This window comes from Macrosteles quadrilineatus, unplaced genomic scaffold (assembly GCF_028750875.1).
Source record: "Macrosteles quadrilineatus isolate MER2022 unplaced genomic scaffold, UCM_ALF_1.0 Scaffold_1__1_contigs__length_201487025, whole genome shotgun sequence".
NCBI classification, from domain to species: Eukaryota; Metazoa; Arthropoda; class Insecta; order Hemiptera; family Cicadellidae; genus Macrosteles; species Macrosteles quadrilineatus.
In genome coordinates this window covers 168,669,368-168,683,416 of record NW_026542594.1, presented here as the reverse complement: position 1 = coordinate 168,683,416, position 14,049 = coordinate 168,669,368, and the positions used below count along the sequence as shown (strand labels likewise).

At 35.5% G+C, this 14,049-nt stretch overlaps 1 protein-coding gene across 1 annotated transcript in view; it reads left to right on the top strand.

Annotated features, from left to right (window-relative positions):
• Positions 1-13,604, top strand: part of LOC128983169 (uncharacterized) — a 36,328-nt gene extending 22,724 nt beyond the window's left edge. Inside the window, exons 2-7 of the mRNA XM_054402348.1 lie at positions 4,922-5,056; positions 6,330-6,985; positions 7,680-7,904; positions 9,913-10,086; positions 11,038-11,274; positions 11,942-13,604. Coding sequence (XP_054258323.1) covers positions 4,922-5,056; positions 6,330-6,985; positions 7,680-7,904; positions 9,913-10,086; positions 11,038-11,274; positions 11,942-12,526 — 2,012 coding nt within the window. The 3' untranslated portion in view covers positions 12,527-13,604. The remainder of the gene's footprint in view (positions 1-4,921; positions 5,057-6,329; positions 6,986-7,679; positions 7,905-9,912; positions 10,087-11,037; positions 11,275-11,941) is intronic.
• Positions 13,605-14,049: the final 445 nt, after the last annotated feature.

Sequence of the window (14,049 nt, the reverse complement as noted above, 5' to 3'; positions counted from 1 at the left end):
GCACTCACGAGTGTTTGCCGGATGGTGAGCAAAAGGATTGAGGCTAAGCTCTGATATCGACTCTTTAAAAATTTTTCTCCCGTTTCAGCTCCCACAGAATACTTTCTAAGTACTTTAAGTTCTTATAGAAATAATAATTATAAAATTAATCGAAATTTTAAAATTAACTATCAAAACTTGACTCTATTCAAGATGTTTGAGTTTACTGTTTGGAAACCGGTTATTGTAGCTCTCTTTAAACTAGAACAGGAGAATGTTTCTGTTTGAGTTATTCACGTAGCTTAGTTCCTCTCCCTTCTATCGGCCTCTCTCCTCCAGCTCCCTTTAACCCATCTTTCCGTGAGCGCAACTTTCCGTGATCACATCATTCCTAAACTCAATAGATTTTGTTGTTTAGATGTCGTTTTTCTCCGATTAGGTGGGACAGCCGTTGAAGTAGGGATAGTTTGAATCGCTTCAACTAATCATCTTGTAAAGAAGGAAGACGACGACTAGTGAATTGCCCGCTGCCGGGTGTGTAGGCGGTACAGTTGAGCGACAGGACTAACTAAAGTAGTAGTTCAGATCTTTGTAGTCCATATATTGAGCGTATGGTGGCACGGTGGCAGTTAACAACCATACGAAATTTTGAATCTTTTTCATTGTGTCTATTAATTAAAATCTCACGATTAATAATTTGCATAATCACCAGTCCCAAATGTCGGTGTCAAATAGACGTTGACGATACTTCACCTGGATCAATGAATACTGTATCCATTGCTTGGGTCTTGCTATCACATCAAGTAAAGGTCAATGGCAATGGCAATCGTTCACTACCTAACATGACTGGTTTATAAGTTTCAGAACGCCGACAATGTGTACGCATGTTTGATAAAGCCCAGTCGCCTTATCATGTGTTTGTTAGGACAGTGTCCATAATTGGATAGTGATGAAGCGTATAGATTAATATGAAAAATGTACTAATATTTCCACTCAAATAGTATATGATAGACGCGTTGTTGTCACATTTGAATGGTTTTCGATCTTATTTGTTGTTCGTTGTAGTAGACTGTATATTGGTGAATATTTCCGTATTCGAACTATTAATCTTAAGTGTATTCAAGGGATACAATTTGTTGCATTCCCACACCTATTGTTCTAACTGTAGCTACTAGTGAGTGTGAGAGGTTTGAAGGTAGGCCTAGATGTTCTGAGGTCAATTAGGCCAACTGTTGCCATTTAGAACGCCTCCGCCTGCTCAGCGCATTCCACCAACAACTTATAAAAGCTATAGTTGCACAACTGGGTTCTTCAACCTCAGGTTCTAAGGGGTGTGATAATCATGTTTAATTATGGGGAAACGGAACGAGTGCCGTTCAATTCTTTGCCGTGGGGTTATAAACTGTCAAAACCGCCAGATAGGTCCGAGTGCCGTTTGACTCCCCAGAGCGTAAGAGTCATTCAGGAGGGTATTAGTGAATGGTAGTTTCTTGACTTGGCTATCCTAATATCGATTGAAAATTAATATCGATTCGATTAGTAAACTATCATTCATTTTTTTCTTAATCAGCAAGTTAGGTTAGGTTAGGTTACAACAGTTTCATTTTATACCAAACAAATTTTGCTTATCCCGTCCCTGGTCGATCTTTTCACCCCCATACCCACAACACAGTGGAACCGGTCACTGCCTGGCTGGCACCATCGATATAAACAACTTTTTTTTTACATCGTTGGCTGGCACTGGCACCACCAAACCTCAGGCTGTAAAATGACCCTCGTCAAAGTGTTTAGGCAAACGGCACTCGGCCCTGCACTCTGAATTAATTATGTCATTGTTATGTAATTAGAGGTGCAGTGTTGAATATTCGTGCACTTTAATTGTCTTAGACTATTGTAAAACTTCAAGTTGTTTGTATATTATGGCTTAATTCTTTAAATATATGTACTACTTTATTGCAAAGTCGATTTTAAACTTAATTCTCGGTATGTAAAAGGCGTTTCATTGTGTACTAGTTGTTGTCAAACCAATTTTAAAACTTTTTTAACACTAACAATCAATTTGCAAACGATTACTTTTACTATTATAAAATGAGACATTTAATTGGCACAAAAAGGTAGTCGAATATAAAACGCACGTCAAACAGACTTTCAATTTTACAGCAAGATAAGAGTTAAACTTGGAGTGTCCAAAATTGATTAGTTGACAACCAACTATTCCTACAAGGGGTGTGAAAAAAATAGGAAAAATAAAATCTAGAACAATTGGTAAATTAGATAACGCAAAACAAATTAATTTGTTTAACGGCAACTACAACAATGGAGTTGGCGGCAAAGAAACTTGCGCCGATGGCCGAAATATCGGATCGTCTACATCACTCTACGACTTAGACAAGTATAGTTTGTAAACAAGTCCTTACAGTCAGTAAACATCAAATATTAGGCTCCACTTACCTTGAGCCATTGCTGGGCTCAATATTTGTCAATGAAACGCATATTTTTAGTTACCACCAACTGAGTGTTTCCCCAAGATTTTGGCTTGAAGCCATCCACTCTTCGGCGGGGTTCAAAATAGTTTGCTTCGTAAGACACCTAAATTGCGGGGAATTTGGTAAAGATTGATTTGGACAATTCTGTAGACGCTTTTTAGTAGAGTACCTCTGTTCTTTTAGTCGTGTTTAGTAAGTATGTAACATATTAGCATTGACTATATAGTATTCAGTCAAAACCGTAGACAGTGACGCGCACATTTATGTTGTTAAGTCGTTGAGGTGGTCAAAATTACTATTTACTACAAATTTACTGTTCACTACAAAATAACCAATTCACAAAATGAGGAATGCTGCAGCCACTAAAAGAACCCTTTCTCAGGTTTGTACTCTACTAGTGGCGACAGAAAATCGTCTCTTTAAATTTATTCTAGGTAACATGCTTACCATACATAGGGCAGGGTTATTAGAAAGGTTTCTACGTAAAACATGTGTGTTTAACTAATTAGAGCTCGTGAAAATGCCAAATAGTTAGATTTCATCACAAACGCTAGAGAAGTATATTATTTCAGGCTTTTTGACAATCACGAAAAATTAGTTGTTTAAAAATACTGTGTAAGGAAATTACAACCGTTAATTTAGGTAACGTTCTCCAAAAACAAGTACTGTAAACATAATCGTACACTAGCAGGTTTTTTCATTTTAAGGGGTTTATAAAATATAACTACTACAGTAGAAACTAGTTTGTGTTTTTAAGGTTATGTATCAATTTCTCTTCCGAACACTTGATAATCAGACAGCAAGTGTCGATGCAATCTAGATGGCAGTGAAAGTACAGATCGCTCAGCTGATGTACCACATGATTTGTCCCAGCTGTCACCGTCGTTCCCGCTTTGCTTTTCTGGCGCACGTCGTCTGCTTCTCTGCTATTAACAGTTTTCTCTTCGCTATCAAAAAGTAATGTCTGTTATTCCGTAATTTCCTCTGTAAACGAAGTGTGTAGACTGCAAACTTGGTTGCATAACGTAATTAATACAAAACTGGTTCACGCTATTAAAGCCTCATGTGCAATCGTGAAAATAGTACATACAATTTTCTGTGGCAACAGCGATTGACTATTAGAAGTCGGGTCAAAAACCACCCTCAAGAGGTTTTATTATATTTAATCATAACATTAATTTTATCTATGCATATACATCCCTCTAAAAGATGGTTGAATGAAGCGGCCTCTCTAATTGCTGGACTGGGTGCTATTTCCAAAGTTATTATAATTCAATTGTTAAATGTTTATAACTAAACAATCTTATATTTCTTATTCCCTTTGAAATGTTGAATTCGTCCAAGCTGTCTCAGAATTGCATGTACCACTAATTATTTGTCAGTTAATTTATTTTTTAAAATTTTTTTGTATAACAGAGGTGTTGACCACCACTCCTGGCCTTCCATTTGCTTGACTTTTGAGAACCTGGACAAGAATTACCTTACTGATACATTTTAAAGGGGGAACCGCTGAAAGTGAAGAGATCAGTGTCTTGGTTTCTCAGTTCCTTGCACTATTGACTGATTCACGGACACACCTAAATCCAAAAGATCAACCTAATTTTTAGGATTAAATATATTCAACCAGTTGAGATGGCACATACTAAAGTTCTAAACTTTAAAACGGCATTTATAAAAACTAATCAGCAGAAGAAAACATATTTGAATCCTTCCTACTAATATTATAAGTGAGAAAGTTTGGATGGATAGATGTTTGTGACAAGTAAACCCGGAAAATACTGGTCGTATTAAGCTGAAATTTGGTGTGTGATGATAGCTCATAAGCATTCTTATCTCAAAAGTCCCTCGGGCTCCGCCCCAGTGGCTCTGGAGTTTCCTATGTTAACCTTATGACTATGAGTATTCATATTTAAAAGGAATAAAATAATTTTGTCAGCTTTTTCAACTACACAAGTTGGTTCTATGATATTAAAAAGCATTAAAAAGCTATACGGTTTACAAACAGGGTGCAACGGTGCAGCACTATTATTATTATTATTTTTTATTTTTATTTATGACAACATCTAATTTGAACCAACTAGCAACAAAAAGCTGTGAAAAATTAGAACTTTACTTTTTTCTATAATTTAGGTGCAGTGGTAGAACATTATGGCTATGGAAGATGTGCTATACTATTATAGCATACCGTAAATTAAAAGAACAAAATTTTCTTAAGCTAAGTCCACTCCCATTGCAAACGCAAGTATAACTGCACTTATACGCCAACCCCGTACGAAGGACGGGTACTCTGCTAGTATTTCTATAAAACCTGAACACACTTATACGATACATTTTTAGTTCCTTCCATTCTTATTCAGCTTTAAATATGCCTAAAGTGATTCTCAGTTTCATTAAACATATCAAGATTTGCAAAAAAATCTTTGGTTCACTTTCACCAGCCAGTGTTTTTGTTGCAGAAGTGAGCTCATTCCTGAGAGTGACGTTGGCGCAGGAGAAGTTGTCAGAACATGCTGAGATGTGTCGTCAACAGCTGATAACTCGACTGATGATACGAGAAGGCTCTCCTCCACAAGCTTACATTGACATGAACGGTAACTGTCTTAAAAGAGAAGACAAAATGTAATTATTAAAAATTACCTAAATGATTTGTATACTTTTGTAAAATATTCAAAGTACTTTAAGAATTAAAATAAAAAGTTTATCCCTAAAATAAACATTTAAACCCATGAATTTTGATGAATAATTTATCTAAAACATCATGTCTATCATCTAAAACAGCAGATCTGTAAATGATGGGAAAATCATTGGGAATAACTTGAAATTATTTGGTAGACAGTGTCTATAACTGTTGCTTATTCCTCCTACTTTTAGTTGAAAATGCAAATATCTTTTCAAAATTCTTTTAAAAGTGCCATTGACTTGCATACTGCAGATCCCATCTTTATGTATCAGCGGTAGCCAGATTTGTACCCAAAGAGAACATAGTTTTAATGACTTCTCATTAACATTACCATTTTAGTGTTTTTCATGCTAGTGATAGTTTATGGTAACATAGAAGATGCTAATGTTTGCAATATGTTTCCGTTTCAGTTTTACATGATTTAAAAGTTGGTATAAGAAATCAAACAGTGTTTTACATAAGAAAACTGTCAGACCTTCATCAACTTGTTCATTTTTACCCTATAGCACAGAAAACGTACTACTATAACCCAGAATGTCAACCGCATGGTAAAAAGCATTAAGCGTTTTGAGAGAGCTTTGCCTGTCAATCCGTAGGCAGCGCCACCAGCGTTGCCGTGCAATAGCATAGCAACGCTGGTGGCGCTGCCTACGGATTGACAGGCAAAGCTCTCTCAAAACACTTAATGCTTTTTACCATGCGGTTGGCATTCTGGGTTATAGTAGTACGTTTTCTGTGCCTATAGCTACAACTTTAACCTCCGTATAGAATGTCACTTATAGGTGTACACAGGTACCATAGCAAAAAAGTTACAATGTTTTACAAAAGTTATTATTATAGTTGGTAATCTGTCTAACACATTTAGTAATCTGTACACTTTAGTAGTACAAGTTTCTTTCAGCACAAAATTAATAGTCTTCATTTAATTATATTTATGGTTTTTCACAAAATATGAGTGTGCTGTAGACAAAAGTATAAATGCTAATTTATAGAACTAAAGCAATACCTACACTAAAAAGTGAAATAAGTTTATCACAGTCCTAGACCTGAAGTTTCTGTATGCCTTCTACTCTACAGTGTTACCTTTTTTATAGTGAATTTTACAAATAAGAGAAATGTAATACAATATTGTACAATGGGACCAGTGTTATCTCAAAACCAATAAAGTATAATTTATGTTTCAGGAAAAACCTCCTGCCAGAAACTCCAAACCCAGATTAGTGATTGCTACGAAGAATTTGACAATTCTTTTGATAGTTACAAAAGTCAACCACAAGTCAACAAAAGTTATGTAAACAACCTTTACAACATCCTCTCTAAAACCAATGAAGAAAACACCTACGCAAATGATGAAGATTCTAGGAACTGCCTCACTAAAAACCAAAGCCAAGAAGACAATATGTATATAAATCCTTCTTCGCCGTTAGCAAACACTCCGGTGCAGAAACCGTCGTTACCTAGTAGACCAACGTCAAATTCAAATTCCGAACGAAATTCGTTGATAAGTTTGAAAAAAGATTCTGACACGTCGAGTTTTACATCCAGTTCTACCCGAGGTGAAGAATCAGCGGAGGTAGTCTCGTTGTCTGCTTCTGCTTTACGTTACGCTGCGTCCAAGTGTGGGGTTTTGGGCCGCAGAGAAAAGTTCCTCTTTGTAGACCATACGAAGCAATACTGGGCAGCAGTGGTGCAGCAGTCGATGTTCATGTACTCTACGGACAAAGACAACAAGCCGATAGCAGTGGTCGACATTACCGGTTACCAGGCTCGACCAGTCGCTACCAACAACAAGACTGACTTCAAGTTTGAACTAGTGGCTCCTGGAAAGAAAACTTACCAGGTAATCGATCAATCAAGTAGAGTCTAAAAATGTAAATATGAATCAGCTGGTCTGTAAAGACTAGGTCATCCCACGAATACTAGAACAGAAACTATCATAAACATAAACAAATGAGGTAACTGGCCCGAATCCTATACTAATAACATTAATGTACAGTAATGGTTTACACAGTTCCGTTTAATGTTAATTAATGTTTAATTTCAGGCCAGTAACAAAGTTTGTTTATGTTTATGATCCATACTGTGTCTGTACTAAAAGTATTTGTGGGTCATACCACAAATTTTACTGTCAAAAATTGAGCTTGTAAACTATAGAAAACATTTAAAGAGTAATTATGGAACCATCAACATTGGATTTTTGGATACAAGTAGACTTCTTGCCCTATTGAGAAGTCTGAACCTTTTAAAATAGATTAATACTTTAATTCTTGTGTATAACTTTGTTTGTTTGGATTAGAAATTGATTGGGAAACCATTTTGGGTGCTAACTTACATAAAGGACAACACTATACAAGTTGGGTTAATTAATAAGTTAGCTCAAAGGATAGTGCAGTACCTTGGCTGTGAAATAATAAGTTTCACAGGTTTTTTTTTCTTTTGAATTGAGAGTTTAAAAAATTATAACTGTCTGAATTATTTTTTCTGACTAAACAAAATATTATCTAATCACACTATTTACAATGTGATATTTTTAGTTTGTTGCGGATAAACAATCAGACATGGATAAGTGGATTGAGGCTATCAACGTGGCGTCTAAGCTAGAAGAGACACGACAACTTCCATCACCTCCGCCTGCCGTGACAGCTCTGGAAACTTACGACCAGCCTGACAGCGTGATCAGACCAGTCTCTACGGAAGCAGAGTACGAACTGCCAGAAACAGTGTTACGAAGCCACAGCACCCTCGTCACATGGCGAACAGTTAGTTATTTATGTACACAATTCAAAATAAAATTTAGTGGTGATGTGTTATTCAAAACTCAAATCTCAAAAATATAGAAAATTTTAAACAGTTTCAAAAATCAAAGCTCTATTATTGTTTTTAGTCAACTTTTCATGCAGGGAATGAGCTATTGGTCTCATGTTATCCTAGTCCTGGGACCGATTTCTTTTGATATCCCCTGAGACCAAAATACCATTTGCTCAAATTCATATTTGGATATAATAGATATCTAATCTACAGTGTTAGCGAAACGGGAGTGCTGATGGAGACCAGGTCAAGTCCCTTAACATACACGCACCCCCACAGGTCTCCATCGGCACTCCCGTTTTGCTAACACTGTACTGTATATATATGTAGAACAAACCCAAATGGAAAATCAAGTGACAAATGGCAGCCGTTCAAAGATTTCTTGAATTTTCTATGCAATGCTACCTCCTCAGAGGGGCACCTGCTGGAAGTTGGAAGAAAATCATAAATGTATGCAATTGGTTGATATGTACCTACTTTAAATTGATGTCTTTATTAGTAGAATATAATGACAGAAATTTTAGCCAAATAGAACAACTGAGTCAAAATGGCTACCGTTCAAGTTCAAAATGGCTACCGTTCAAGTTCAAAATGGCAGCCGTTCAAAGTTTCAACACTGCAAATTTAAGAAAATTTTAGCAGACTGTCCCCCTGAAGAGCATCACTGAATATTGTTTTCATATACTTTTTATGACTAGGAAATAAAGTTTGGTAGGTCCATCTTTATTTTTTTTCCACCCTGTACATATAAACATGAAACATATTTTTCAGCAAACATACACATTGTATGTTATGTGCTGTATATACTGTAATTTGTTAGGTGCTGATTAGTCTTGGTCCTGCTCCGGTCTTGTTACAATTCATTTTAGTTAAACTGTGCATAATATCCAAGAGGATATTCGTAGTTATCATTCAATTTATAGAAAATTGAAGACAAGCGCCTTGCAGCATATAAAGTAGAACTGGCATATGGATCCATTTAACTTGAAATGGCAGATATAACTCCTATGTTATCATCTTTATATTTTACAATTTTAATAGTTCCAAACCTAACTGATACAAATTAATTATTGTATTTACTCCATCCTGCACTTATTGTTCTACTGTTGGTCAGAGAAACATTTGCCTCTCATGAAACCTAATGGGTAAAAGATGAACAGTTCTTTTCTTTCATCTACATTTAGAGAGTGGGTCAGTTGCGATGACAAATACAAGTCCTTGGAGATTGCCTTCCACGCCTCAAATACTACCAGTACTCCTGATAATATATCACCCCTTATTCTAACAAGGTTTACCACATTCTCACATATTGCTTACCACTGCTCCTAATACTATCGAGCCTTACAGTACAGTATATTACTTCTGATAGTTCTGATACTCTCAATCCTTTCTCCTGATACCTACTATGACATTAATCCTGTAACTGATTACCATTGATCCTTACTGTTTATTCAAATTCCTGATTATCTCAACCCCTTGCTCCTATTACTATTTGTCATTAATCCTGTAACTGGTTACCATTGATCCCGACAGTTTATTCATACTCCTGAATCCTGACCATCTCAATCCTCGCTCCTGGCATTACTTGGAATTACTCCTGTTACTGTTTGTTGATTCTAACAGTTTTTTGTTTTCCTGGTTCTTCTCTTGATGCTCTGCAACTGACACCACTTGGAATTACTACTACTGGAATTATACGGCTTACCATTGATGCTGGCTGTTAATTCTTCTCCTTTTCCTTCTCAGAATACTCTCCTCCCTCGATACTTGTACTATTAAGAATTACTTCTGATTGATATTGTTCACCCCTGAGTTCTATAGGCTTACTGTTTAATTAATCCTAGTACTCGTTCATCCTTGGTACTAATTTCTGTCTGGTATTATTCCTGAAACTGTTTGCTCCTGCTAGCCCTACTGTTTACTACTTCTCCTGAAGCTGATTGATATCCTCTATCACAGGTTCATCGAAACTCAGAACCTCGCCTGTTGCCTTCCCTTCCCCAAGAGACTTATGACTCTCCAGATCCAAAGTCCAGGCGAGTGTCGGAGGTCAGAGGCAGGTGTGTGTCTGAAACGTACGAGAGTGTTCAAGAGGAACTTTACCATTGTATAGAAGACCAACAAGAACCACAGGTACATTCAAGTTGATAAAATAAGAAATTCAATTTGTTCAACCATTGTAATCAAGATAGCAACAATTTTATGACAGTGACTGAACGTTAAGTAATGCACCAATCACATTAAGCTATTAAAAAGATCCAATATTATTAACCGTTTAAAAACATTTGTTTGGTTGTTAAGGGCACTTGGTCAATGTGGATAGCTCAAATGTTTTACAAACGAAAAATTCTATTTTTTACCACTTTGTCCAGTTTTGAGCTGTGCTATCAATAAAGTGACATGATGTTCAACTTTTTACTCATTTACTTTTTGGTTTAGTAAACTTTAAAAGTGTCTCATGTATATTCCCAAAATAATCAATTATTGTGATGGACTATGGACATTCAGAATGCATGGCAATAAAGGTCAGTTCAAATATCTAATTTGCAAAATCATACTCTCATTCTTAGACATGTTTTGGGGAGGTGCCACTGCTGGCGCAATATCACTAGATTGAGATCCTGTCCGTCTGTGCAAAAACCTACCACGGCAATATTGTGATTATTTGTCACCACAATTATGCCAACTCTAGTGAGATTCTCTTGTGGTCAGTGACACTGTGATTGGAGTTTTGACCTGTGTGGCATGACCACACTTCTCTGAAACTAAAACTCTTCCACGACAATGGCATCCAGCCACAACGGTTTTATGACATATGTTAAGATTTGCCTTATTGCTGAATCAAGGCCTTGTTAGTTTCTGAAGAAAGAGTTGAAAATTATAATTCTTTGAAGCTACCCCTAGTGCTCATATGCCCAAACAATTCATGAACACTGATAGCATAAAATTAGCCTTCCAACAAATCCTCTTCCACGAGCTTAAACATATCTTTGACTAGATTTATTATATTTTACTCTCATAAAACCAAAACTACACACCTAAAAAAAAAAAAATATTATTTTAAAGAAAAGCGTTGTGTTATAGAAACCAAAGCAAGCGTTGAGGCGACTACCCTCCTTGCCTCTGGAGGCAACGACCCAGCCAACTCCTCTAGAAGAGATGTACGAAATGCCAGAGTCTACACTAAGACCAGAGGAGATGTACGATATGCCAGACTCAAAAATAAGACCAGAGGAAACATATGACATGCCGGAGTCAAAAATAAGGCCAGTTATCCAGGACGAGTTGTACTCAGTGATTGATGCCCAGCCAGTTTGTCAGGTACAAATTTTACGATCTTTGCTCAAAATTTTTTATACTCAATCCTTTTTAATGCCAAACAAGCCATTTCTTTAATTTATTTAATTTCATTTAGATTGAAAGTGACTTTATTCAACCTAAATGTATGTGAAAGAGATGATCATAGAATGGAGTGAGAAGATCTGCGTACCTTTGTTATTGACCATGATCAGCTGTTTCTTTAGGCAGGATTGTTTATTAATAGCTCACCAATTGGAGACAGGGTGGTTGCATCGCTAAATAAAACCGGAATTTTTTTATAAACTGTTGACCATCAACTTTGACACTTTTAAACATTGAGTATTTATTGTTCTTTTGAACTTTTGACCATTAAATTTAATTACACTTGATCTAGAAACAAATATTGTTAGCACTTATTTTTGAATATTTAAAAGAACTCATAATGGATGTTATAAAAATAGAGAGAAGGCAAATCCGACATTTTTTGAGTTTTAAAGAATCAACCTCCTACTTTTAAGAAGAGCGTGGATAAAATCTTACCACTAAAACCATCAATTATTTGTCTTCTATTGAGATACCACAATGCACAAAGATCTAAGATACTAAAACTGCTCAGTCTTTTGAAAACATTAAATTTATAAAACCAGTACTGTACATTGAATTAATACTTTAAAACGTTTTTTTACAGGAGGCTGTCTACAAAAACTTAAAGGACAACTTTTGTGATCGAGAAGAAGACAACAACTACTACAATCTAGTGACATCTTATCCAGAGAAAGAGGTTGATCAAGAATGTATCTACAACGTCATTGCTGAGCAGATACCAATGCTCAACAACAAGACTTCTGAGGACCAACTGCTGCTGGATGATGATAACAAGACTTCCGAGCAACGACAAATGCTTGATAGCAAGACTTTTAAACAACGACCAATACCAAACAAAGAGGATCAACCTGTGCTCGATAAAAATACTTCTGAGCAAAGACCAAAGTTCATTACTGAACAACGACCAATGCTCAACAACAAGATTACAGAACAACAAAATATTGCTGAGCAGCAGCAGAAACTAACCTCTTCAAACGACGAGTTAAAAAAGCCACCAATCAGTGTAAAACCAATCTTGGTAAATTCACAGACGGATACAGTAAAACTAAAAAAGGGAGACAAAAAACTCGCTCCTTTTGTTAGTAGCATGGCAACAATATTCAACAAACCCAACAAGCCCCTACTTAGAGAAGTTAAACCTCCTGTAATAAATAAAACTTGCCAGTAGAGTTTGGATAAGTACCATAATGTGAAGTGGATAAATCTTTTTTTTCACAATGGCATCAATGAACTTCTGCAATGCTGCTGTTTACGAACAGTAGTCAGGAGGTACTGAAAATCCAAACAAATTTATACTCGTCAAGAAATAGATTGAAGAATAACCAAATATTCTAACGCAGAAATATTCCTATACACTGCATAAAAAATTATAAGACTTTCTGTGATATTTATTGAAACTCATTTAGTTTGTATATAGTTGAGTGTATATAAATTTTAGTGTAAATTTTGCTTTTGTTGTGTTTTGTATCGCAAGCTGTAGTTTAACGTAGGTTTTTGTTGAAAATATACAATCAGTATACAGTTTTGATTGCTTCAAAGTTTGATTTCATTTCATTGTGTATATTTATACGGAGTTTACCTATATTAGTTAAATTTTTAAAGGCACAAAATGTAGTATCGTGTATATTTTTAACGTGATTATATTGCTGCTACAGTGGAACCATGGAAAAATGAACTGTTGTGTTCCGACACCAAAATATTTTAATAATGTGGGAAATTCAGTTAAAACCTTTTAAATAAATAAGATAAGAGTTAGTGTTAATTTTGAGGAACTGTAAAGCTAATAAAAGGAGCATGGTTTTTTAAACAGTGACTTAAACCGTGCACCACTAGCTCAACATTGCATTTTCAACCTGGTCTGAGCAGAAAATTATAGATTTTGTTAAAACAATATGAGGTGATTTATATTGTCAATGGATGACATTTGAGATTTCCATTCATAAGTAACACTTATAGTTTATTTTTTGTGTTTAGTACATTTTTCCTACAATTTTCATCAGTAGGATACAGCAAATTCTATAGAAATGAAAGGGTTGCTCCAATTACGTGGAATATTTGAGTTTGGACTTCCGAATTTCAACTGCATGTACAAAATAATCCATAGGTTTCTTCTTGTTATATGAAAACTAATTAATATATCATATGAATTACATTTGAAACAAGAAACCTCTATGCTCAATAAATTGTTTTATTATGTGTACACTGTACCACCATATCATTATTATACAAGCCAAAGGTACCATAAGATAAACTGAAATAAATGTTTTCTTTTATTAATATTTAACTTAGTTTTTTCAATAAACTCATTTGTTGAATTTGTAGTTTTCTTTCATGAATCATGTATTGTGTGAAGCCAAAATGTTTTTTACCCCCACCACAGCAAACCTACAACTAAGCAAATTTCCATTAGCCTAATTGGATTTTTGCTAATATACCGGGTGTCCGAAAAAGAACTGAAAAAACTGAACTATAAAAGGCAACTACTGATCCCAAATAAGAGACTATGTTATATGTTTTATATATGAATTTAAAGCTTACATTCTCAAGTTTTATTAGAAACTTAGTATAACTCGATATGAGTACCATTAGTAGCCCCGCATAAATTTAAGTGAATTTTGACCTCTTCCCAGGTTTTGGCCAGTACTTAAGGGGATATAAACGGTGCCATTTAATGTGACATGTTAGAGGAGT